The 24,589-nt window shown below is 52.1% G+C and overlaps 11 protein-coding genes across 11 annotated transcripts; 6 read left to right on the top strand and 5 right to left on the bottom strand.

Moving 5' to 3' along the window:
- Positions 1-544: 544 nt before the first annotated feature.
- JCM6883_001452 (uncharacterized protein) lies at positions 545-973 on the top strand (the record flags this gene model as incomplete). The annotated part of the gene is made up of 1 exon (XM_076635562.1): positions 545-973. The coding sequence occupies one exon, from the start codon at positions 545-547 to the stop codon at positions 971-973; it is 429 nt and encodes a 142-aa protein (XP_076484465.1).
- Positions 974-2,153: 1,180 nt separating this feature from the next.
- Positions 2,154-2,826, top strand: JCM6883_001451 (uncharacterized protein; the record flags this gene model as incomplete). The annotated part of the gene is made up of 2 exons (XM_076635561.1): positions 2,154-2,166; positions 2,231-2,826. The coding sequence occupies 2 exons, from the start codon at positions 2,154-2,156 to the stop codon at positions 2,824-2,826; spliced, it is 609 nt and encodes a 202-aa protein (XP_076484464.1).
- Positions 2,827-3,659: 833 nt separating this feature from the next.
- On the top strand, positions 3,660-5,007 carry JCM6883_001450 (uncharacterized protein; the record flags this gene model as incomplete). Its single annotated transcript, XM_076635560.1, has 8 exons — positions 3,660-3,771; positions 3,838-3,846; positions 3,928-4,014; positions 4,078-4,232; positions 4,405-4,426; positions 4,500-4,508; positions 4,576-4,655; positions 4,717-5,007. The coding sequence occupies 8 exons, from the start codon at positions 3,660-3,662 to the stop codon at positions 5,005-5,007; spliced, it is 765 nt and encodes a 254-aa protein (XP_076484463.1).
- A 489-nt stretch (positions 5,008-5,496) lies between these two features.
- On the bottom strand, positions 5,497-7,201 carry DIC1 (Dic1p; the record flags this gene model as incomplete). Its single annotated transcript, XM_076635559.1, has 10 exons — positions 5,497-5,545; positions 5,625-5,758; positions 5,834-5,884; positions 5,949-6,033; positions 6,106-6,216; positions 6,342-6,609; positions 6,713-6,777; positions 6,901-6,922; positions 7,010-7,042; positions 7,129-7,201. The coding sequence occupies 10 exons, from the start codon at positions 7,199-7,201 to the stop codon at positions 5,497-5,499; spliced, it is 891 nt and encodes a 296-aa protein (XP_076484462.1).
- A 976-nt stretch (positions 7,202-8,177) lies between these two features.
- MED6 (mediator complex subunit MED6) lies at positions 8,178-9,126 on the bottom strand (the record flags this gene model as incomplete). The annotated part of the gene is made up of 4 exons (XM_076635558.1): positions 8,178-8,525; positions 8,593-8,675; positions 8,747-8,844; positions 8,912-9,126. The coding sequence occupies 4 exons, from the start codon at positions 9,124-9,126 to the stop codon at positions 8,178-8,180; spliced, it is 744 nt and encodes a 247-aa protein (XP_076484461.1).
- A 274-nt stretch (positions 9,127-9,400) lies between these two features.
- JCM6883_001447 (uncharacterized protein) lies at positions 9,401-13,279 on the top strand (the record flags this gene model as incomplete). Its single annotated transcript, XM_076635557.1, has 5 exons — positions 9,401-10,081; positions 10,143-12,772; positions 12,846-12,910; positions 12,984-13,172; positions 13,242-13,279. 5 exons carry the CDS (start codon positions 9,401-9,403, stop codon positions 13,277-13,279), a joined length of 3,603 nt encoding a protein of 1,200 aa, XP_076484460.1.
- Positions 13,280-14,067: 788 nt separating this feature from the next.
- On the top strand, positions 14,068-16,258 carry JCM6883_001446 (KilA-N domain-containing protein; the record flags this gene model as incomplete). Its single annotated transcript, XM_076635556.1, has 3 exons — positions 14,068-15,094; positions 15,157-15,233; positions 15,299-16,258. 3 exons carry the CDS (start codon positions 14,068-14,070, stop codon positions 16,256-16,258), a joined length of 2,064 nt encoding a protein of 687 aa, XP_076484459.1.
- A 399-nt stretch (positions 16,259-16,657) lies between these two features.
- Positions 16,658-20,064, top strand: JCM6883_001445 (E3 ubiquitin-protein ligase RNF216; the record flags this gene model as incomplete). Its single annotated transcript, XM_076635555.1, has 12 exons — positions 16,658-16,777; positions 16,857-16,974; positions 17,051-17,801; positions 17,880-18,340; positions 18,401-18,480; positions 18,548-18,702; positions 18,764-18,863; positions 18,934-19,006; positions 19,101-19,176; positions 19,244-19,295; positions 19,366-19,470; positions 19,534-20,064. 12 exons carry the CDS (start codon positions 16,658-16,660, stop codon positions 20,062-20,064), a joined length of 2,622 nt encoding a protein of 873 aa, XP_076484458.1.
- Positions 20,065-20,366: 302 nt separating this feature from the next.
- Positions 20,367-21,426, bottom strand: JCM6883_001444 (uncharacterized protein; the record flags this gene model as incomplete). The annotated part of the gene is made up of 6 exons (XM_076635554.1): positions 20,367-20,453; positions 20,512-20,771; positions 20,839-21,007; positions 21,075-21,118; positions 21,289-21,311; positions 21,383-21,426. The coding sequence occupies 6 exons, from the start codon at positions 21,424-21,426 to the stop codon at positions 20,367-20,369; spliced, it is 627 nt and encodes a 208-aa protein (XP_076484457.1).
- A 571-nt stretch (positions 21,427-21,997) lies between these two features.
- Positions 21,998-23,269, bottom strand: JCM6883_001443 (uncharacterized protein; the record flags this gene model as incomplete). Its single annotated transcript, XM_076635553.1, has 6 exons — positions 21,998-22,035; positions 22,097-22,298; positions 22,361-22,620; positions 22,702-22,855; positions 22,927-23,007; positions 23,216-23,269. The coding sequence occupies 6 exons, from the start codon at positions 23,267-23,269 to the stop codon at positions 21,998-22,000; spliced, it is 789 nt and encodes a 262-aa protein (XP_076484456.1).
- A 530-nt stretch (positions 23,270-23,799) lies between these two features.
- Positions 23,800-24,413, bottom strand: JCM6883_001442 (BET domain-containing protein; the record flags this gene model as incomplete). Its single annotated transcript, XM_076635552.1, has 2 exons — positions 23,800-23,919; positions 23,989-24,413. Coding segments are annotated over 2 exons (545 nt in total), but the record flags the coding sequence as incomplete, so codon positions are not given.
- Positions 24,414-24,589: the final 176 nt, after the last annotated feature.

The following is a 24,589-nucleotide window of genomic DNA, read 5'->3' as shown; positions in this document are numbered from 1 at the left end:
CTCCTAATCTCCCGTCTCTCTCTCGACTCGCAGCTCGTCGAAAGTCCTCATCCTCCATCGAGGCTCAAGAAGAGTCGCCGTCGCCTTCCCCGCTACTCTCGACCACGCCCTCTCTGCCGCTGCTGAACACTTTCCTTCTCTCAATCGACCTCTTCACTTAACTCGAAACGTCCCCTAACTCTGCTGAGATATCGAAGTAACTCAGTCAGTTTGGTCAACCGATTGGATTCAAGGTCACACGTTCTTGACCCTCGACGTGCACGGGAGCAAAGTCGAGACCAAGAACGATTTCGACAAGAAAGGGGGAGGAAAACGAGAAACTATCGAAGATTCCGATGAAGCGTCGAACAAGGTGAAAAGATTCAAGCAAGAGGTGAAGGTAGAGGCTCGAGTCGAGGAGAAGGAGCAACCAAACGCCCAACATGAACAACCAGAACCCCAGATCAACGCTCAGAACTCCGCGCCACGCCGACAATCACCTTTTCCTCCTGCCGCCTCAACACTGCATCGAGATATTGCTCCTCCTCAGTCCCTCACTCCTGCGATGGTGGCACCGGATCGAGTGATTCTACGATTGCAGTTCCAGTCTCGAGAGATTCCCGACCTCCTCATCAACGTCGTCCAGCACTTCAGGATGAGAAATCTACTCGTCGTACTGGCTGTTCGCTTTGGAGTCGAACCGGACAAATGTCGAACTGATCTGAGATTGCTGCACGACGGAATCAGACTCACCGACGAAAAGGCCGGAGAATTGGTCGACCTCGATCAATTAGGTACTCTAGACTCGCCAGTCAGCATCTTTATCTCTGTAGCGATCGGAACTTTCGTTCACCCTCGTATGCAGCATGACTGGGAGCGACATCTTCGCACGGGCAAACAGTTGCCACAATACCGCGACGAAATCTCATTGATCCTCAAGCCTCTTCCGACCGACCCTTACCCTCCACCGGTAGTCACAGAGTCGTCGTCTTAGATCTCAGCGTTCAGGACAGGTCAGTCTCCAGGACTTCATCTCCCGCAAGTCTTAGAAAAAGTTGACTGACCTTTCCTTCTCTCGTTTAGTCTCGCCACAGAGTGATAGCTCCGTCACAGTCTCCTACACTAGAAGTATCACGACCCGATAATCGCCAAGCTCTACAAACGCGACAAAGTAGCACCCCCTTCACTCGTGAATCTGATTTCACCTTTCTTGTTTAAACCTCGAGTTCTCGCCTCTGTTACGACCTTGTCTCGCCTCCTCCTCTTCCCCGACCCCTCTGATCTACGATTACGTAACGACGAAGGATCGAACACTCGGACAGAAGAGAGGAGGACAAAGTCGGAGTTGCAAAGACGAAGTTCTTTTCGAGTTGGCTTCGAGCGATGATCGGAAGTAATACAGTACCCTTTCTTTCTTGTTTGTACACGTCAACCCTTTCGCCTCTCGACGAGAGCTGGGTATCAGAACGCGGCACAAGGAACGACCGAATCTCTCTCCTTCGCTTTTGAGCTCGTCTCGCAAGCTTCAAGAAGCGCACCCTTCGCTTGGGCCAGTCAACTCTGCTGACCCAAGATACTTCCCTCTCGCAGTTTCATCTTGACAGCGCGATCCAATCACGATAACACGAAACCTTGGGCGCTGCGAGAACCAGAAGAACACTTGAACTTTTGACCGGCTCCGTGAACGAAATTCGCAACTTTGCCAAGAGTGGGAGAGATTCGTTTGTCTCGTGAGAGAGATCACTGTCATCCTGAAGGCTGATGGAGTGCAGAACTGAGACGAGCTGAGGCCGAGTTTGCGAAACGAGAAAAACGTGACCTTGGGTTTCGTCGATGACGTCTCCGTTGTTTTTTGGCTCGCTACGAGTATGGGTCTCGCTTGCACCGGTTGAACAGCTCTACGGCGCAACACTGCAGCGTACACGAAGTGGAGCGCGTCCCGACGAACAAGCGAAAGCGATTTTCGAAAAGCTGGGGAAGCGGAGAGCTCTCTTTCAACTCTTTCCTCAGCTCCAACTACTCTAAACGCCTTTACACCAACGAACCGCTAGAGACTACAACACTACACAAACAAACTCCCTCAGAACACTCATCAGCTGACTCGCTCAACGACTCGTCGAAAACTCAACGCCTCAGTTCGAAAAGTTTCCCCAACCAGGCTCTCTCTTCTCCCGATGCCTTCCCTAGGTGAGCCGAACGCCCTCGTTGGTCTATTTGAGCATGTAGCTTACCATCTACCCACTTGCTGTAGCTTCGAACGGCGGATCGAGCCTCGAATTCCTCTCTCAACAACAATTTCAGCCAACTTCATCCTTCTCGCGTGACCCTCACTCTTACAGCCGCTCAACCACCTCCTCGATGCAAGGAAGTTACGGATCTGATCAACGCCTAGCTCGTCGCGGCGCTTCATCGTCTGACGAGGAATCTTCATCGTCTCCCTCTTCCTCTCCCGAACGTCTCCCCACTTTGCCTCCTCCGATTCCTTCCACTTCCTCCTACCCAACCCGCATCTCTTCGCCGAAACGTTCCGTCAGTGGAATGACGGTACCCACGATGAGGCAAGAACAACGAACTGAGGAGGAGGAGGAACAAAATGACGAGGAAAAAGAAGAAGCTCGCGAATCTGCCTTCACTCCTCTCCCTTCGGGTCTCGCTCGACCAAAGACGAAAGCGGACAGAGAACGTGAGAAGGCACTCGGGTTGAACTCGGGACCGGGAAAGAAGGACAGCATGGCAAAGAAGTTGATGAGGAAAAGGGCCGACAGTCTCAAATGGGCAAAGTACGCCACCGTTGGGACTTTCGAAATCGAACTCGACCTCAGCAACGACGACCTACGACGCAATTAGACATCCATACCTCATTCCCGTCGACGTCGCCCAGACCTCTGCGATACCGCTTCTCCGATTCCAAATCTCTCTCTCTTTAACCTCGCACGACCACACCGGTCACCTTCCCTCTTTACCACGCTGCAACAGCACCCTCGTCGTTTCCCTTCACTCGTTTGTTGTCCATATCACGTTTGTTTGCCTTGACTTCTTTTCGTTTGTACCATCGCCTTTTCGTTTTTTTCGTTCTTTGTTCCTTCGTTGTATCGTTCACTCCTTCGACTCTCTTACTCTTGGAGGATTCCCTTTGTCGTTTCTGTGTATTCTTGCCTTAGTTCCCCGATCCCTCCTCGCTCGTTCGAAACGAGAAAAAGGTGATCCACCCTTCTTTTTTTCCCTCTTTCTCCTTACCTCTTGGCCTACTGAGTCCTCAAAAGACGCAATACAAAGCAGTGCTCTCCCTACTTCAGTCTCTTACCTTCGGCTCCATCTAAGGATCTCACATTGCCTTTCTCTCCTTGCTCTGGCGCTACATCCCTTGGGACTCGTGTCGTCGCTTGGTTTCGTAAGTTGATCGTTCCCTGTCCCTGCATCGCACGGTGAGCACGCTGACCTTCCCTTGCCTTCCATTCAGGAGAGTGAGCACAGACATCTCCTGATTCCTCCCCTGACCGCGGAGGTGTCCCGGAGCACTTGCATCCAGGGCTGAACAAGGGTCGAGCTTACCGATGGCCAAAGCGGCATTTTTTTCTTGGGCCTTTGTCCACGAAAAAGTCTGACGGAGGCGTTTGTTCTTCAGCCAACCGTTTCTCCAACCCGCCTGCGCCCCTTCTTGATCCGTTTCTCCCAGGCTGATGTCCCGAACGCTTCCTCACACCGCCTCGCACACGCAATACGTTCGTTTACCGGGAGGCGCGCACAATGGGGCGTCTTTCGTCGAAGCTCTGCAGAAAGTGGAATCGAACTGTAAGTTCCTGCAGCCTTGATTCTGGACGAGATCGACGTATCTGTGCTAACGGAAGTAACGAACAGATGTCAAAGGTACGTCAATGAGGCTGAAACAATCGGTAAAGTTTGACTTGAGCTGTGTCGGAAGCTGACTTGCTCGCCCGCTATCGACAGGCGTCAAGGATGTAGTTGCGTTCAATGAAGCGAACCAGCTCTGTTGTTCCGCCTTTCTCCGATTGAAGGACGCCAATACCGCGATCGGTTCGTTTTCGTTCTTCGCTTTTTACGTCGTACGCTGATTCATTTCTTTGCGTCCAAGTGTAGCCTCACACCATCATGCTCTCGAACGTCTCCAGTCAGAGCTCTCTGCTATGCCGGTAGTCGCGCCAGTTTGGGACAACAGGGAGCACAGGAAAGCAGAAATACAAGAAGAAATCGCGCGACTCGATCGGGAACTCGCCCACCTTGAGAAGATCAAGGTACGACTAGTCCGCCGTATCACGGATGCTGAAGAGCTCTATGCACGTGCCAACTCGAAGACGGATGGATCAATCCGCTCGCCTCATTTCGAAAGTTGAAGAGACGGTACGTTCTTCCTCGATTGCAGATGCTGTGGGATATGTAGGACGCTGACGGCTATCTCTGTGACAGGAGAAAGAGCTCAACGAGTATTGTGAGTGCTCCTCGTTTCGTATCGTTTCCGGGTCTTGCGTAGCTAAATCGTTGCTTGTCTGTTTCGTCAATAGCCACAACCTGTATGTGACAAATCTTCCGCTAGAGTCGAGTTGTTGCTCATTGTTCACCACGCTTTCCCTTATACAGTCGAGCAGATCAAAGCGGAACGCGAGCATGGAGTGACCGAGCTCGTCACGTCTTTCTCCCGCGAGGATATCAAGTCTTGCGTGAGTGCCCATTGCTCTCCTCAACAGGCTTTTACCTGCTGACCGCTCGGAAACTATATAGGAAAAGATCTTCAAGAACTGTCTCGAAACTGGTCAAAGATCCATGAAGGAACTCAAGGCTCACGGGAGAACCGCACAACAAGACCTCGTCGCCGCTTCGCACTGGAAGAAAACCTCTGTGGCTCCCAACGTGCTCGCAAACGAGGTCCACCGTTCCAGGGCGCCGAGGAAAGATACTCGAAGGAGATCATCGAGCTTGAGTCACGTCGATACGGTCGAGCAGTCGTTTCCGAAATCGATCCGCCCCACGGTCGGTACCTATCGTAAATGCCTTATCTATTCTGGTCTCTAAAGTAGCTCGAAGTAGACGTCACATCCTCGAAAATGTCCAATAATTTATCGTTTTCTGTTTGCCCCTCATCCCGGTTCGCTGAATGCAGAGAGGTGGTCTGATCGTGATTCGCTGTTTTCACACAACAGACGGAACGGAGTGGCAGCGCAGCCTGCGCGACCTTCAGCCACTCGGTGTGACGGAGGGATGATCGAACCTGAGAATCCGAGATAATCGAATAGAAAGTCTATTTTGGGTGTTCCATTGAAGTCTATCGTGCGAGGTTGAGAAATGAGAAAGAAAGAAATGAAAAAGAAGATGAGAAGATGCGATGCTGTGAGGAGCTGACGATGATGAAAAGCGGGCAGAGATGGAGGATGGGAAAAATGATATCGAGATTATAGATACGATGGGTTGGGTCGACTGTATACAGAATGAGGGATGCGAAAGGATGGTGATAGTATGAGTCGAAGTTGAAGATTAGGGGAGGCGACTCAGTGTGGTCGGTTTTCAAGCTCGAAGGTAGTCAATTCCTTTCTTCATTTGTTCCAGAGTCATACTACTCGTTCATCTCATTGCCTCGTCAGCTCCTCATCGGCGACGTATGAGAAGAGAGCAGACGGGACAGGGTCACGCACAAGATAATGATAGTATTCGGACTGAGACGAATCCATGCGGGAGTCCAACCTCGGAACAACCAAGTCATTCCTTCGTTCTTGAACGAGTTGGAGATGACGGAAGAGACCGAAGCAGAGGAAGAAGCGTTCATTATCTATCATCCCATGTCGCAATTAGCTTGCGCTCGAGCAGAAGGATTCAAAAGGAGGGAGGGGAATTGAAGGCTTACCCGAGACTTGATGACGTCGAAAGGTGCGCATATTGTTGTTGCGACAGTACCCTGACGTTCAATTGAGGCTCGTTGTTAGACCCTGCGTCAGTCCAAAGAGTTTTCTCGAGCTTACCGCAAGGAAAGAAGAGGTGAAATGCAGTCCGAGACCATCCTTCATCAGGTCAAAGGACAAGATCGCGTTCTTGAACACATCATATCTGAATCGAGCGTCATGTAAGAACGAATCAGCACGAGACAAACTCGCCCCAGAAAAGGAATATAATACTCACGTTGCGAGTTGCGAAGCGTTCATTAGAATCGCTCGAGCGACATTAGGTCCAGCTCCTCGGAACAGAGAAGCGGCGCCTTCTTCCCGCACGATACGGAAAACACCGTCAAAGCTGCAAAATTCGAGTGAAGGAGCAAAACGCAAAACGGTTAGCGAATCTTCCCTTTCAAGTCTGTCCCTCCGCTCAATCACACGGAGTGGGAACAGTATCTATCAAGAGGCAGCGTATGAACTCACCAGTGCTTGTACCCCAACCTTTGTTCAGCAGGTTTCGCCGCGTCTGCCGTCATTCTGACCAAAACGACGTCCGCCGGGTTTCCCGCAATCCCTCCAATTCCTCCAGCGACACTCGCAGCCAACGCCATCTTCCAGGCGGGAAGAGTCGCTTCTCCGGGAAGAGTGAGACGTTTCTTCAATTCGTCGTAAATTCCGAAACGGGTTAACGAGTAGGTCATTTGACGAAGGATCGATGCGGAAAGTCCGGCGTAAGCTCCTCGTCGAAGACCTAGAGACATGGTGAATAGTCGAGAGTGAGTTGAGCAGAAGTACAAAATCGTGCGATTCTTGTTCGCAGCCGGAAAGTAGCGGGTCCAAGTCCGGAGACGTACCGTCCTTCTTGATACTACTTGTCAAAGTATGTAACATCCCACTGTTCTTTCCCGTTTGCATTCGTCTGTAGAGAAAAGAAAGGGTTTCATTCAACCGAAGAAGAGTAAAATTCGAACAAGTTCGAGCGTCAATTCCATTCGACCGCAAGTCGCTCGCTCGATCCATTGATAGTAGGTTGTTGACTCACACTTTGGCCAAATCGAGAGGGTCTGAAGTGAACCGGAATCATTCAACGAGAGGTAAGTTTAGCTTGTGCTCTACTTCCGTCAACGAGAAGGTCTGTAGGCAGAGCTTACGAGTACATACTGCAGCCCAACTAGCCGCCGCGCCTGTTTGCGCAAACGTAAAGATCAGTTGCTCGGGTCAGCAGGAACCAGAGAAAAAACAGCAGATGAATCCGAATGGGGTTACTCACCTCCTAGCCAAAAGGGATACGATTTAGGCTTCTTGATCAGAGGACTACTCGAATTGTTGCTTGTTGATGCCATTGCCGAGTCGGAAGCGAAAAGGATGAGGAGAAGGAAAGAATAATCCGACGGAACGCGCGGGAGGAGAAGAAGAGGAAGGGCGGATGGAGCCGGCTACGACAACTCTGCTGCTGGTCGAGAGAACGAGTGGTGCGCGAGAACGGAGAAGAATGGCCAAAGATCGCGAGCCGAATGAATTTTGGAAATTTGAGTCGTCTCGTGACTTTTCGCGCAGCTGCTTTTTCTGTTCCTCGTAAGCTGGTCCAGCAGACTTCAAGGTCGCATCGACATGACGGATATGGCGCACACACAATGAAGAGGAACGACCGAAAAATCGAGGTTTTGCTTTTCGCGCAGTTGCTCTCGAACGATGTCCACCGCATCATCACGTCTCTGATACCACCACCCTTCCGGAGATAAACTTGTTCGCGACGCCCGGTACATTCTAACCCTCTCGCAAAGGACAGAACGGAGCGCAGCGCAGGTTTTTGAATCCATTCCTCCGCGAAATCGTATTTCTTCTGTCGGTCATCCTCTACATGGTCCACAAGACCTCCGTACCATCCTTCCATCCATCTCGATGATAATCGCGAGCCCATGCCTGCCTTGCGATCTTGTTTCCTTTCGTCGCCCTCCTCCAGCCTTGGTTTTCGAATGAAATAATCTTCTGAGCTCGCCTCGATCCGATACATCCCAGTCACGGTTTTCTTGACTTTTTCATTGATGACGATCCATTTGAGGGACTCCGCGGCGTGGTCGGGTGGACGAGAAGGGTTCCGCTGCAACTTAGTTCACTTCGAGTAGCCTATCGCCTTTTGTTTCGCTGATGATGTTGATCGCGCGCTGCGAGCTGCAGGGAAGCATCTACACATCAGTTACTTTTACGTGTACAAGTAAAGAGCCAACAGGCAGAACTCACAGCAGACCCAACCCCCCCCGGCTCGTTCCCGTCGCCTGAATCTGCTTTTCGTCCGGATGATCCCAGCCCCTGGTCCGTTCAAACCTGTTCCGCCTGTAATTTTCTCCCCAGCCCTTGTAGCGCCTTGAACAACAACGGATTAAACTCGTCCGGTTTCCTTTCCTCCCTCTGTCCTTCTTCCAATTTCCGTTTCTTCTGTTCCCTTCCCTCTTCATCCTCTCCATCCTCTACTCTTTGAGTATCGACAACTTCCTCCTCCATTGTAGAAGATTGGTCGGCGTCGAGACTGGACTTGAGCGCGTTCGTGGTGGTCAATGAAGAAGGAGGAGGGGCTATGTTCCAGTGATAGAGGGTTTCGGGAGTCCATTGAGGTTTGAGTTGGATTAGGTCGGTCATAGAGCTTTCGAGGGCGTGAAGTGAGGTCAGCTGGAGAGAGGGCGACGTAGGTTAGTAACAACATCATGGGGCTGAGTGGATAGGAGAGAAACCCTACGATTCGTTCGTTCAGAACTGTATAAACTGTGGGAGCTTGATAGACATTCGCGTTGAGGATGTGGTATACCGAGATGATCGTTGCTGATCGTACGGGAACAAATCTATGTGAGCTCAAGCACCACGGCGGAAGGGAAGGGAAAAGTTGACTGAACTGGTCGTTGGAGACGTTCGATTCCGTTTGTGAATGATGAACAAGTTTGGAGGTTTCGAATCTCGTTCACTGATGACGTATTCTACACCCACGAAGCGTCTTCATACCACTCGAGCGATTAGTCCCGCGCTTGAGAGGGGAAGAAATCGAGAGGGTTTGGATTCACTTGAGTTCCTCTTGCTCGTTCACTCCCTGGATACCGCCTCGTGAGAACATGAGTTGCATTCTCAGTTGATTGTTGTTCGAGTGCTTGTCAAAGAAGGGGGACAGGGTGAAGTAGTCCATCGCGAATTCGTTTGAGGAGAGTTGACCCGTCGGAAGGGACAAGAGGTATTCGGGTGCCCGCCATTGCAGGTGCGATAGATCTTGTACTGGGTCCATTAGGAGCGAGTCGGATGAAAGGAAGAAAATGGATTCAGTCAGAGAGAGCAGCCGGAAGCGAGTTGAACTCCTTTCTTCCGCTCACCAACTCTATACGACCGAAATCGACACATACACGACATCGACAAGGAAGGGAATGCTCAAGTAGATATAAGCTAGCCGCCCATCGCCTCCCTCTCCCTCCTGCCTTCTCCTTCGTCTCAACTCGTCACTCAAGTTCCCCGTCTTGATCTCTCTCCCCCTCTCCGACTCCTAGACTCTGATAGTCACGACGATGAATCACCCATATGCAATATCGAACAACCCGACAAGTCCTCGAGACCCTAGTCGAGCGGGAGGGCAAGGATCGACATCCAACACAACAAGTTCAACGCGTTCCCCTCCTTCGACCAGTTCTACTCCCAACACTCCCTCTTCTTCCGGTGGAGGATCAGTCAACCGTAAACTCGTGATTGATCCGATTCATGGTCACACGAGGGAAGAAACGAGGGACGAAAGGAGGGCGAGAAAAGATAGGGAACGTCAAGTACGAGACTCTGCGAGTACGACTTCGACCGCCGTACCTTCTTCCTCGAGACTACCTCCGTCGAATCCTACCTCGTCCTCAAGCTCGACTTCTACCTCGTCGAAATCAGTCTTGACGATCGCACTTCAACGAGCGCAATCGGCCGTCTTGTTGGACTCGGCGAACAACTTCCCAGCCGCCATTTCCGCCTACTCGCAATCAGTGAGACTGTTGAAAGAAGTTATGGCTAGGGTAGAGTCGAAAGGGGTGGGAGGTATCGAAATGGAGAGGAAAGGGAGTACCGGAAGTTCAATGTCGATCCTCTCGAGTGGCTCGTCGAACCTCGCGAGGAGGGAGAACGAAACAGTGGAGGAGTGGGAGAAGCGAAAGATTAGGTGGGAGAAGAAGGAGAAAGCGAAAGCGGATGAAGCGAGAAGATTGCGAGTGATCGTACGTCGTTCTCCTTTCATTAGCTCTCTCTTGCCTTGCTCACATGAGCGACTCTTTACAGCACGACACATATGAAGATCGAATCAAGATGCTGTTGGCGATGAACCCTTCATTAGCTAGTTCAGTTTCTCCGACCGTCGCCGCAGCAGTCTTACCAAATTCGAGCTCGAATCCAAACAGATTGACATCTCAAGCGAACGGCAATCCACCAAGTCCGACAGCGGCTTCGATGAGGTTTCACCGGAGAAGATCTTCGACGGAATTGCAATCTCAACCTCGCCAACCAACTCACCGCTCGACTCCTTCCTCCTCTTCCTCGACTTCGGCTTCTCGACCGACATCCCCTTCACTCGCTCACGTCGGTCAGGCAATGCTATCGTCGGATCTCACTTCTTCTCCAATCTCCCCTTCAGCGCCTTCAGCTTCTTCCCTCAATGGAATCCCTCGAATAGCTCAACTCCCTGTCATCTCCCCTTCGAATTCTCTCCAGAATCGCGCTACTCCCCTCGATACACCTTATTCGTCTTATCTCGGCCCATCGACCTCTCAATCTCGGCCACTCAGCACAGCTTCCGATGCGACGGCGAAAGCTCTTCCCCTCTCCGGGAACAGCACTCCCACGATCCCGACAACAAATCCGTCTCGTACATCTGCGCCTGCACCCCCTCCGACAACTTCTCTTCCTCCTCCACCTCCAGATCATCCACCTCCGCCAATTCCGACCGTTAATCGAGTGAGTGAAGACAGTGGTAGTGCCGATTCAGGGGATGGATCAGATGAACCTGTCCCGGTTACAGCTATAGAATTCGGTCATGATTGGCCCAGAGAGGAGGAGGAGGAAGAAGCGGGCGAAGTATTGAACTTACCCGTCGTCGATCGAGATCCTCTGCAGTCAGACGAAAATGGTTCACCTCGACCGCCGTCCTTCCCGACGACGACATCGAATGGACCAGTCGCTCATCCCATGTCGAGCACTCATTCTTCACCGATGAGAAGAGGTTCTTCAGCTTCGGCCGTTTACACTCTTCAATCCGCTCGACAACCTACCAATTCGTTCTCTTCTGTCGGAGGAGGAGGAATTGGAGGAGGGACGATGTCTTCCGTGTCAATGTCGATGAGAAGAACCATGTCTTCTGAAGGATCGAACCCTTCCTCTATACTTCGACCTGCGAGATCCGCTTCTCTCGCTTCTCAAGGCGGTCAAGGACAACAACAGCAACTCTACTCGAGTGGAATGGTACCCTCTTTATCGGCAGGTTCACATCATTCGACGAATTCGAGTTTCTCGATCGGGAATTACGCGAGGTCGGTCACCGCGACTCCGGAAGATGGAACGGGTAGTCAGAGGAGGTTGGCGGGAGGTTTGACGACTCCGGTACCGGGCGAAGGAGGAGGATCAGGTCAACACCAAGAACACCTCGAAGCGACGATCGTCGTTAGAGCTCCGAGTCAAGAGTCTTATCGTTCTTCTCAAGGACCCTCGCCAGGTTACGACGAAATGGGAAATCGAACGAGCTCGAGCGGTGGCGGAGGAGGAGGAGGGTTCGGAAGTCTACCGGGCAGGTTGAGAGCTCTCAGTCAACCGAATCAGAAACGACCGAAGATCCCGATCAACGCTGCGGGTACCTCTTGGATCTCGGATTTGAATGCTACACCGGCACCGACTTCGCCTCCGGTTCCTCCTCTTCTTTCGCAGAACCCTTCGACGACTTCTTCGAATTCGAACCGACATCACGCTCCCTCCCTTTCGATTTCTTCGACGACAACTTTGAGCACAAGTCGAAAACCTTCTGTTCCGACTCCGACATCTTTGAACGCGCCCCCATTCCCTTCGACCCTCGGACGATCGAATTCTTCCTCTTCAGTCGGCTCGTCCGCTTCAGGACGCTACTCTGATCGATCTCTCCCTCCCCCAGTCCCTTCTACTGCCGCGACGAGTCTCTCTCAGCACCCCTCAGCGACGCCTCACTCGACCTTCGGAGGCATTCCTACACCTCCGACTCGATCTTCCGCGAGTTCAAGAGATACGGTTCTCTCGATCCCTCCCGTTCGAAGACCTTTCCACCTCATGCGACTTGTTCTCGCGACTATGCCTTCCTCTTCTTCCCCTCCGGCAAGTCGTTCCTCGGTCATTTCGCTCGCTCCGACTCCTGCGAATCAAGGAGGAGGAGGATACTTGTCGGAGAAGCTCTATGTTCCCTCTCAAATCTGGTCGATTCCAGGTTCAAAACTAGTCTCGCTCGAGACGAAAGTACGAATGATGGAGATCGTTCTATCTTCCCTCGCTCAATTATCTCAAGTCGGTCAATCCCTCTTATCCCCGGCACTCGCGAACACCGCTCGAAACAGTGGATCAGGCGGAGAACGTTGGTGTATTGACGAGGCGAGTCGATTCATGCGAGAATTAGAGAACTTCGAAGGGGTCGTCGAGGGAGTTCAAAACACTTTGGCGAAGAAACTCGGAGGAGGATTGATCAATCCTACTGGAGGCGGAATCGGCAGCTCTGCGTTCAACGATAAGGAGTTTGGAGGACTCGGTGCTGGTGTGAGTGGGAAAGACGTGGGAGGTGGAGGCGGGAGTGGAAGCGGGAAAGATGGGAGGAAAGGAAGCAGTACTGGAGGTCAATTCGCGAGTTGGAGCTCGAAATTCCAGAGAGGGTTCGATCGAGTAACGAACGCGAACGGAGTCAGGTCAGTCCATCCTTTCATTGAACGCCGTCGCAATCGAGATCGAAGTGTTGACGCTGTTTTTGTCTCGTTACAGTACTGATTCGCAAGCTCATTACGTCGAAACTATCGCTCGACTATTCCGACAGTCACAGTGTATCGGTGAGTTGCACCACTTTTCATTGCTTGGTTTTGGGAAGAACCTCGACTGATTCGTTTCTGCTCGGGAGTTCAGACCATCACCTCGCTCTCCTCCTCTTGAATTCTGCCTCCTCGACAGCACAACCTGAAGGCTCGGCTTATGCTCTCCTACCCGTGTCCGAAAGACACCGTCTCGAGCGTCAACTGAGACGAGCAAGCGAATTCTTCGGCACCGTCGTTTGTCGATTCGTCATGAAAGATGTTGGCCTCTTGCTGGACAAATGTAAGTTGTTCACTAGCATTTCGGTATCATCAACCTACTATGGCTCACGAGGCTCTTTTTCTTGCTCAGATGTCAAACGGGGAGGAGCTTGGCTCACTAGCGAATAATCGGATCCCGCTCTTTCAACCTTCACCTTCGCCTTCATCTTCGTTCTCCCTCAATGCTATTCGCAGTCAGTCCGTCTCCATAGCCGTCGCTCATTCCGTCTAGTCCATCCGTTCGTGAGTCAGTCGTGAAGTAGTTCAATCGTTCCTCCCTTTCTTTTCCCTTTCTCTTCTCCTTCTGTCTGCGGTACGTCGTTTTCGTTTTGGGTTGTCCAAATCTTCGTTCTCTTGTTGTATTCTCTCACCATCGAGCCCACGTTGCAAAACTCTGTCACACGACGTACAACCCTCGGGCCCCGAGACAGGAGAGCTTGTCGGACGGACCTCCTTCTGTCGCCTCGTGCACTACCGGTGACCATGAACAAGCGCAGGTGCTGGTGGGAGAAGTCTCAACGAAGGAACCTCAGATGTACAGGGCTTGTTTCCGTGTCGAACCGATGGATGGAACGGAAGATCCGTGGACCTTGTCAACTCTCGCGCCTCTCTTCATTCAGCTCGACCCTACGCTCGAACAGTCACCGTGCGCATCTTCTCTTCTTCTCCATCGGGACTCCGCGAGTGGAAGGGGAAGGTTCTCGACCGACGACGCAAAGGCGCCTTTTCTCTTGCTCTTCTCTTTCAATTGTGCGCTCCTCGAAGCAGGATCTTCGATGGCACTTTGACGAAGTGAGTTGTCTTTCCCTCTCTCTGTTCGTCAGAGCCGCACGCTGACAGTGGATCCCTTGTTGGCTCCGATCGATTCGCGCTCGTTCCTCATCTCGTTTCGTCACAGATCGCGTCCTCACCATTCGATGACCGATACTATCCCGACTCCACGACGACCTGCACCAGCCACTACCACTCTCACTCTCGACAAGGACACTTCCGCCAAACTCTTACCGCTGAGGGAGGTCCTCAAAGCCCTTCCTCGACCTCAATCGCAGCGACCTGGAAACGGCTCTCCCCGCCGTCGTCGTGAGATGATACCGGCAAACGGGATCCGAACTGTCATTCCTTCATCTTCGGCTCGTACAACGATCGAAGACCCGCCATCGCCAACGACCGAAGATGTTTCCCAAACCTCCTCGCCAAACTTCCTCCGCTCAATCGCTTCCACACCACGTATACCTTCGGTTTATTCTTTGCCGCAATCACGATCACGTGTACCATCTTTCCCTGACCTCAACCTTCCAGCGCCCTCTGCTCCCTCTTCTTCAGTCCCTCCCCAATCCAGCTTTTCTGCCCCCTTCGCTCTTCACTCTCGACCACCGTCCGAACTGGAATGGTTTTCCCCGCTCAAGGGGAGTGCCTCGACGCCCCTGGGCGAACGTCCGAGAGGAGGAGAAGGAGGAGGAGGAGGACTGGATCAATCGGGCTCGATTCGTTCGAAAACTCGCTCCAACATGTCTTCTTCAAGGCCCGGTTCCGCTGATCCGCGTATAGCTCTTCCGACTGTATATCGGCCGGTCGTAGAGGTCGTCGTCAACAGCCAATCCCGTCTCCTTTCATGTCAACCGGACCCAGCGATCGTTTCGCGAACGATCTATCGACCGATCAACGAAGAACGATATACGAGACAGCGTCGATACTCTTCAGTTTCGACCGTACCCAATCAAGGTCCAAACCTTCCAGATCGCTCGACAGCTCTCAACCCTCGACCCGCTCTAGCCCAAGCACGTCGTGTTTCCTCCGAGTCGAAGGACGTCCTCCTTAACGGTCAATTGAGAAGCCGACCGCAAGAGACCAAACCTTCAACGGTGCATCCAACTCTGTGGGAGGACCAGCTCGCGGTTGTCGTGTCGATCGAAGTCAATGGCCATGTAGTTGCGCGAAGAATCGGTAAAGTCGCTAATTCTAATTCATGTGGTCTGGCGTTCGAGCTGACGATCGATGGCGTATAGACAACAACTGGATCAACTGCACGAAGCTGTTGAACGCTGCGGGATTGTCACGAGAACAAAAAGACGTCTGTCTCAAGGTGAGTCGCCTTACCCAGGTTTACTCTGCGAGACTCCCCTCTTTGACCAACATCGACTTCTCTAGTCGGAGATGCAACGTCACGTCGTGCGAAGAGGAACCTCATGCTTGAAAGGAGTCTGGCTACCTCTCGAAGCAGCTCGCAAACTCGCTGAACGACATCGCCTGGAGGTGCTCCTCTTTCCGCTCTTCGCATCCAACATCGTTACCTGGCTTCTCTCTCCGCACAATCGCTCGCGTACGGCTCTCTTCCTTCAAGCTTGTTGGGATCGACAAATCGTGCAAGAAGAGGGCGACCGTCTTCTCTTGCAGCTCCTTCGCAATCGAGGTCAGATCGTCGCATCGAATCGGGAGGAGGAGGAAAGTACGAACCGCTTGTTGACGAACGCGGAACTCGACAGTCTCAGGAGGAGGAGAAGCAAGGTGATTGACTTTCTCGAAGTGTTGGAGAATGGATTGAAGAGAGCTCGAGGGTCTCTTCAAGTCGTCGCCTCAAGGATTCAAACGAAACCTAGTCTTCCTGTGGAAGCTCAGTATCTGGCGTCGGTATCGCTCGGCGTTCTCGACGAGGAGGAGGAGGAGGAGGACAATGCAGGCGAGAAAGATCAACGACCTCAAGCTCGTCCGCAACTTCCGCGAATCTCACCTACTTTATCCGACATTCTCGAAAGACCCACCAACACTTCTCCCTCACCTCGTCTGGCCACCTCTACCCTGTCCGATCCGTCGATGCAAGCGAATGATCAGGCGACTTGGTTCGAGAATGCAACTCCTGTTTCGCCAGATCAACAGTCTTCGGAATCTCGAGTTTCGACGAATGACAACATCACTGAAGACGCTTTGTCTCAAGGCTGCGTGGGAGAGATGGCGAACACGGAACCTGATGGATTCAGGCTTGGCAAGAGGATGAGAACGGACGATGGTGAAACGGACAGGGTGGAGAAGAGGCGAAAAGAGGTTGTGGCAGAGGACGAAGGGAGAACTGGAAAGAGCAAGACTCGACCGAGTATGAGAGGAAGGCGTTGAGGGAGGAAGGAGGGATAAAAATTGGACGTTCAAGCTGAGCTTGAGCTTGATTGGTTTCTACCTCGTATTGGGTGCGAGACGTTTCTTGCTATCAGTATCTTTGTGTCTGTCTTTGGTGTGGATGTTCTATCTTGCGTCGACAGGCGAGAACTCAAAAGAGAGCTCGTGGCGTTTTTGCGAAATTTAGGTCGTCTCTGCTTTATAAAACTTTTAGTCTGTTTGGCTATCGAGTGGCATTGACCCTGTCTTCTTGTCCGTAGCGCCTTCTCCAGAAAGGAATGCGAAACGCTGTATGCATGAACCTCGGAGTAGTCCTTCAACTTCCGACCCTCTCCTCGACATCTCGCGACCACTCTCACGCATTCGCACAGCCAGAGCTCATAGACGGCACATTCAACTATGCTACCGTGGCGTCCTCCAGGCGCGGCAGACGTTCCACCTCCTCCAGGCCCCCTTCATCAAACAGAGGATCCGGACTCTGAATCAGACTCGGAAGAGCTCGCTGCGCCTCCTCGATACGTGAGTTCATCCTTTGAGCCTCATCTGATCGATCGAGAACCCGAACATCGCTGACCGGAGAGCTCTATCTTCACGTTAGTATTTCGATCAACTTCGAGAAATCTTCCCTTTGTGTACGAGACGAGATGGATTGAGAGCGTGGGATCTCAGCGCGAAAGACAATTGGAAGGGTGCGTCTGAACAGGATCGAGTTCAAGGTGAGTCACTTGCTTCCTCTCTCCTCCCTTTCTCCGCCGGATTTCGCATCTCATACAGCCATTGCACGCTGAACAGGAGCTATCCTGAAGATGGAAGAAGTTATAAATCCTGCTCCTGCGCTTCTTCAGCAGCAAACTCCTTCGACTGCCGGAACGAAACGCAAAATCGACGAAGAAGAACCCGGATCGAGCCAAGGTAGAGGAGCTGCGAATGGTGCGGACAGGAAAGGGAAAGGGAAAGGGAAAGCTCTCTTCCGACCCGAAGACGACGACGAAGACCTCGAGGTGGTCAGAGCGGACGAACGAGCCGGAGATTCGGCGAAGAAGAGAAAGATTTCAGCGGAAACCGGAGGAAACGGAAGCGGAAAGGGCAAAGGCAAAGCCAGATCTAGAGAAGCAGATCTTGTCATCTCGGATGACGATGAAGATGTTGTGATCGTCGAGGCCGCTTCAAGCAGCCCAGCCGGAGGGAAAGGGAAAGGGAAAGAACGTCGAATCTCGACTCCAGCGGAAGTCGACATCACGGCCGAACGTCAACAACCGCAAGTTGCCAAAGCTCCTACCCCTGAACCACCTCCCTCACCTCTCGTACAGCTCCTCCAGCTCCTGCCCGATCTCCTCCCTTCGCACGCTGGAGAATTGCTCGCTTCTCCTCAATTCGGGAACGATCTCGACAAGGTCATGGATCACCTCTTGAGCATTCCGGGTGGGTACCCGAAGGTCCCGGTGGAGAAAGAAGCCGAGAAGGAGAAGGACGTCGATTGGGGAGATGTCAAAGCGAGGAAGAGAAGCGAAGGTGAAAAAAGCGCACTCTACAAACGACTCGCGTGAGTTATTACCCCTCCTCCGCTCGCACTCATTCCGAGTTTCTTAGCTTAGACTGATACATCCGTCGTAATCTACAGATTGGACCAACTTTATACCGATTTCGCCCTTCTCCCGACGACTCTCATCAAGTCGACTTTCCTCTCGCCAGAGATAGCGTCCTCCTACTTTGCCCCCGCCTATCTTTCGCTCTATACTCGTTCGAAAGCTGGGGAGTTTAACGCTCAGCTTCTGAAGAACCGCCGTAAACCTACGAAGAAGATCACGAAATGGGTTCCACGAGAAGAAGGCGAAAACGATGGAGCTGGTGGAGGAGAGGCAGTCGAGGTAGAAGAGAAAGACGAAGGATTGGAGAAGGAGATGGAATGGATCAAGAACAAGCTCCTCGCTCAAAGGAAAGAAAAGAAGATCAAGCTCAAACTTGAGAAAGAGACCCAAGCCGAACAAGAACGAAGAGCCAAGTTGGACGAAAAGGCGAAGAAGAAAGGGAAAGCCGAAGAATGTCAGTGCTGTTTCGACCAGTACGCTCTCGAGAATACTGGTAAGTCCTTCCGCTTGTTCCGCCGAACGGACGAGAACTGACGATCGAAGCTTCGGACAGTTCCATGCGAGAAAGGTCATCGTTTCTGCAGAGACTGCGCGATCAGCAATGCTTCACATCGTATCGGGGATCAACACTATGTGAGCGTTCTTTCGAGCACCAACTTGGGGGTTCCGTTCGCTGACTCTTCATTCCTCGCACGCCTAGACTCTTCCTTGCATGACCGACTGCGATGCATTGTTCTCGTCGAAGGACCACGAAACATGGATGCCCGAGAAGATGCGAGCTACTTTGGAACGACTTCAAGCCGACAAAGAACTGGAGATGGCTTTCGAAGGTGTTGAGGGATTCGAGAAGTGCCCGTGCGTCGCCTCTCCTCCCTCTTTCAGCGCCCTCTTAAGCTGACTCTGCCTGTGGGTCTAGGTTCTGTCCTTTCGCTGTGTACATCGAGAACGAGAACGAACGCCTGTTCACTTGTTTGAGGGAAGACTGCGGGAAGGTTTCTTGTCGCAAATGCAAGAAGGTGAACGGCTCTCCTGTCATTCTCGTCCTGCTTCGGTTCGTACTGACGCCGGAACGTGACGAGCTGATAGGAAGGACATGTACCTCTCACTTGCGAAGAAGCTGATCGAGAATCTCGAATGGGTGGAGTTCACGCTGTTGAAGGTGAGCCGAATCGCTGACTTCCCATCGTCCTTCAACCCTCGCTCGCATTGTTCTCAATCCACTGACTCCATTCGTGCTCGCTCACAACTTTCAGATGCGATGACCGAAGCAATGATTCGATCGTGTCCGAAATGTCAACTCAAATACATCAAGTCAGAAGCTTGTAACAAGTACGTCGACCTTGCTTGTCACTGTTCTCGACTGATCGATCTAACCATTCTCGGTTCGCTTCGATAGGATTACATGCTCGAAATGCGGCGCTCTCTCGTGTTACATTTGTCAAGCAGTGGTTAGATCCTCTTCTCGCCTCGTTCGTAGCTTCTCTACAGGCTGACCGCTCGTTCTCTGAACGTCGCTAGGTCAAAGACTATTCTCACTTCGATCAGAGTGCGCCAGGCGCCCCGAACGGAAACTCCTCGAAATGTCCCCTCTGGGATGATACGGACGTTAGACATTTCAACGAGGTGAGTGGTCCTGTCGATCCAAGCTCTTTGCACTGTCTCGAGCTCATAATTTCTCGCGCACAGGTTGAAGAAGCTCGCAAGAAGGCTCAAGCAGAACTTGATCCCAAGACGCAAGAATACGCCGAGAAGCTCGCGGCTGACAAACCCGATCGACAAGCGCCTCGATATCCCGCCGTGGCCGCATACGTACCGCCCTGGAACGCTCGTCCTCTCCCTCTTGGACCTCCGATGCACAACAACCCCTGGATTAATCACTTTCCTCCTGCCAACAACCATCCCGCGCAACTTCCCCTTCAACAAGCTCGTCCAGACGCGGCTGAAAGAGCTATCGCCCACCAGAACGCTCAGATCGAAGCTCTTCGTCGACAAAACGACATCATTCTCGAGAATCAGCAACGAGTTCTCGCCATGCAGCAACGAGTCGCTCTCGCGAATGCGTATGCCGAAAGAGAAGAACAAGATCGCCGAGCCAGATTCGCAAACCTTCAACAAGCTCATCGTCCCCCGCCTCTTGCTCCTCCACCGAACGATCCGGAAGCGGCGAGACAAGCACGCTTGGACGCTATCATGAGGAGGAGGTTGGATGGTGTTTAGTTTCTTCCCTTTCTGTCTATTTTCCCTCTCTTCTTCTCTCAATCCCTACGCCTGTACTTCTTCCGCTTCCGACTCTGCCCTCCCCTTTCAGCCATGTCGTTGTTTCCCCTTTCACACTTGCATTTCGATTCCTTCTCTTTCTCACCTCTTTCGCAACATTGCAGGAGTAAGGCTACAGTTTCGATTGCGAAAGAGACTTTAAGCGCAAGCAGCTGCTTCTGGAGTCGAGACTAGGCTACAGTGGGTATCAAGCGAGAAAGCGGGGACGAGGTTTAGGACAGAAGAGAGGAAATTGACAGCTTCTACTTGTCGCTGCGTCCGAGGCAACAAGCCAAGGCATTCGAAGGAATGGTGAGAAGCATGCATCCGCAGGCAGCCCATAGGATCCACTACGAATAACAGAGGAATCAGCAGGTTTCGACGAAGCTGAACGGTGAACAAACTTACGAGAGCGTTTCCATAAGTGAGGGTGATTCCAACCTTGACACCGCTGATAGTAGCGTCACTGATGGCTTGAATAGCTCGTTCGAAGATGACCGTGTAGATGATCAATCCAATTGCGAGCCCGAGGAAAGCGATGATACTGAAGATTGTGGCGAGTGAGAATGCGCATCGACGGGCAAAGAGGGCGAAGAGGGCCGCTAGAGCCGTCGCGAGGGATCCGACCATGATGAGGTACGCTGCAGCTCGAGTGTAATGTCCGAGGTCTGGAAATCGCAGAAACGCTGAATGAGCTTTTTGAGCTCGGGTAACGAAGCGAGAGATTAAACCTACAACCGTCAGCAGTGAAGACGTTATCCGGAAGGGTTTCGCTGAGAGCGTTCGAGTAGTCTTCGGGGATGTCGGCCATCAGAACTTTCGCAGGTTGGAACGCCGGATGAATCGTGGCATCTTCGCAGTAAGATCGGTCGTCTCCGACTCCACCGTTCGACGAGCAGTAGCTCTACAGAAGAGTCCGACAGTAAGATGTCAACGAGACTCGCGAAGCGCTGCGGTAGGGAGAAACGTACCCAAAGTCCGTACTCGTAAATCTTTCTCAATCCATCGTGTCGGGCTTCGTCAAGTTCTTCGTGAAGTAAGGAGTGCCAGAGTTGTAGAGGTCGGTGAAGTTTGAAGGTGCGCCTCCGGAAGAAGCTGAAAGAGCATCAGCGAGACCGGAAGTATCGATAATAACGATGCGAAGGTGTCTAGGGACTGAATTGGGGTTGATCTGGGCGATGTTACCAAAGATCAGAAGAAGCACGGCACTGGTGGGTGGTTCAATGTTAGCTCCTGTACAATCATACGAGTGAGTGCGCGAAATGAAGCCAAAACTCACGCCCAGCTGAAAGCGATCGCGGTTCCCGCACAACAGTTGACCATGATGCTCTGCCGTGTAGATTAGTCTTGGGGTGGAGCGATGTGTCGCTGTAATGAAAGGTAGTAGAAGGAATGTGGATAAAGTTGGACGAGTTCTACTGACAAGCTCATCTTCGTCTGTTTTTGACCTGCTCCCTCGTCGCAGACAGTACGTCTCACTTACATGAATGGCGGAACAACAGAGAATGTACGAAGGAAGGAATACGAAATCGAGGAGATGGGACAGAGTAGATTGGAAGATGAGACAAGGGAGGGGCTGGTTCAACTTTCCGGATCCGTGCGAAAGTTTTCCTTTCCGATTTCGGTGACAGGCCGTACAAGCTTAGAGATAGTATGAAGAGCTATATTGAAGGGTCTCGGAGACTAGAGAACGTTAGAGTCGACGACACCTTGTGCGTTCTGAGCTGGGACTCTCGAACGAGATTGGTCGAACCGATGATATCGCGCGTCTTTCGGCCACAGCGGGGGGTAAACTCAACACTATTTACATAACCGGAACTGTTGTACGAACAAGGTGAAAAGGGGAACCGGCGTCGAGGACGAAACGAAGAAGTTGCGAAATGTACAGTGACTTTTACATCGACAAAAAGTGAGCGTAGGTGTCGAGCCAAGCTACAGAAGAACTAAGGTCAGTCCTATCGACGCGTACTGTCTAGCAGAGCTTGAGACTCACCTTTCTTTCCGTTTGGTTCGATAACGTCTCCGTGACAAGGGATGACGCGGTCGAAGTCCCAACCCGCTACCTCCTTCGCGGCGCGACTCATTTCTTGCTTGTTCTTCGAAATGAGGTACCACAACATCTTTTGCTGAACTCCGCTTCCAGGGGTGACGTGATCTAAGAACGGGATCGAGCTACGTTGAGACGTTTTCGAATACTGGAGAGGAGACGACGAATCAGCCAAGATGTCTATTCCACGGACAGCACAGGTGTACTCACTTGCTCATGAGGTGGAAGGTTCATCAATAGGTCGGCTTCGATCATCGTCTTCGTAGGAGCGTGGTAGAAAGCGATGTCTTCGTTGACATGAGCTTTCGTGAAATGGGCAGACTTGATCTCTCCTTTCGTGTCGACTTCGAACGGATCTCCTTTACCCTCCCCGTAGGTGAACACGTTTGTCGAAGTCTCAGAGAGTAATCCTTTCGACTTCCATTTCTTCGTCGCACTCGGAGGGAAGTAGAGTTTCGCTTCGGGAAATGCTATAGAGGCTCGAAAGCGTCAGCTGCTAAAGATCGGGGTAGCGCTCGCACTCAAGGTAGAGGAAGGCAAACCTGACTGACCTTTGTGGTAAGACTCGGTGAACATTCCATGCTCGGCGTCAAACATTACGATATGCTTGACGGGGCCGAGCGAGGTGATCGTGCTGAGAGTGTCAGGACAGAGCGGATGGGACGCCGCGAGCCAAACGTTTCCTGACTTGAGTTTGATCGCAGTCTGATCAATCGAAGTAGTCAGTGATCTTGCGAGAGGCCCGGGCGAAAAGGGAGGAGAAAGCGAAAACTGACGGAACGACCTCCGAAAGGGACGAGACCCATACGTTTGAATGGTACACTGAAGATGGTAACTGCTTCATCGAGTTTGCGGATCTGTGAACGAATGCGACGTGAAGGGAGAGACGAGAATCGATCAGTGAACAACTCGTCATCGTGCGCCCTCACTCGCCCTCTGACGCCGATCTTGCCCTCCAGAGCCTTTCTATACTATTTAGGTCTCTATCTGAGCTGCCTCGTAGCATCTCCGATCGAGGACGGACATTCGCGGATGATGAAGTCATCCTCGGAGATTGAGACTCACGACTAGTTCAGGGTTGTGAGGCGCAGGAGCGTTCGTAGCCGTAGTTGAAGCCATTCGGAAAGTGCGCGAGGCGGAGAGGCGAAGAATCGTGGATTAGATGAGAGAGAGGTGAGGAAGATGGTCGAAGTTTCGCAGTCTTTCGCTCGATCTGGATTGGAACTCTTATCACCTCGGGATTGTGGAAGGTCACAGCACAGAGGGCAGCGAATATCCTGCGGCGCTACGCGGGAAGAGAGCGCCGAGCTCGCTCGGACCGGCTAGACGACGTCGTTTCTCGCTTCACGATGACTGATAGTACAAGACACCACCAACAAACCAGCGATAGGTCGATATAAATAAGATTCGCCAGATCAGATTCACCTTGTGCGAACTGAACGCCGCTTCGAAGCAATCCTGTCCTCACAATTGTAAATTCTTCCTCTCCTCCTCTATCTGGGACATCCCTCCTCTGTTTCAGAAATTCGTCTGTCCTGATCCCGGACAAGTTTCGAGGCAGTGTTCTGTCGTTGTCGCAAGGGCAAGCAGGCGAGGGCACTCGTGCCCTTGAAGCGCTTCGAAGGGTCATTTGGGGTTTACCTTGCTTTTCAGGTTGATTCGTCGGTCCCCGGGTCTTGCGGACTTCGGGGACAGACGTAGCGGTAGAGAGGGACGAGAGTACCTTGATTGAGTTGGTCGATATCGAGGTCGATTCCTTGATCCGGGGCCTAAACGAGAAAGAAATGCGAGTCAGTGATCGATCACGACAGAAACGCAAGAGAGACTTGGAGACTCACGCCGAGAAGGTCAGGTTGACTACGACGAATGATATCAAGCGCTTCCTGTAGCTGTTCCCCTTCGAAAGTAGCGAGCTTTACTGCCAATTCTCTCTTCATATCGAAATCGACCCGTTCTTCCTGTTGAACCGGGGTATGTCTTCGATTTCCGCCTCCTCCTCCAGCTCCATGATGAGCCGACATACGAGCCGAAGCCTTGCCTTTATCCTCCTTGTCCTTCTCCAGCTTGATTCTCTTCGGCTCCGCCTCATTAGAGTTTTCGACATTTTCTCGTTTTACTCCTCCTCCTCCTCCTCCTCCGTTCTTTTCAACCTCGGCCTTGATTCCGACTTTGCTCTCGTGAACATCGAGGGTCAAGAAGGCGCGACCCTGAATCCAATCCGTCGTCCAAACTGACTGTGTGACTTCGATATCTCCTCCGAGGTCTGGGACATTGCGAGTCAAGTGAAGGGGTCGATTGAGAGAAGGGAAGTGTTCAGCAGCGGCAGAGAGAGCGAGATCGAGTGTTGCAGGGAAAGCGATAGCGACTCTTCTTGAGCCTCGATGGAGGATGAGGACTTTTGAAGAGCTGCGAGTCGAGAAAGAGACGGGAGATTAGGAT

Source organism: Sporobolomyces salmoneus, assembly GCF_050403485.1.
Source record: "Sporobolomyces salmoneus JCM6883 DNA, S_salmoneus_JCM6883_v1_ctg113, whole genome shotgun sequence".
Lineage (NCBI taxonomy): Eukaryota > Fungi > Basidiomycota > Microbotryomycetes > Sporidiobolales > Sporidiobolaceae > Sporobolomyces > Sporobolomyces salmoneus.
Note: the sequence above shows the minus strand (reverse complement) of the source record. Positions and strands in the feature narration are given on the sequence as shown.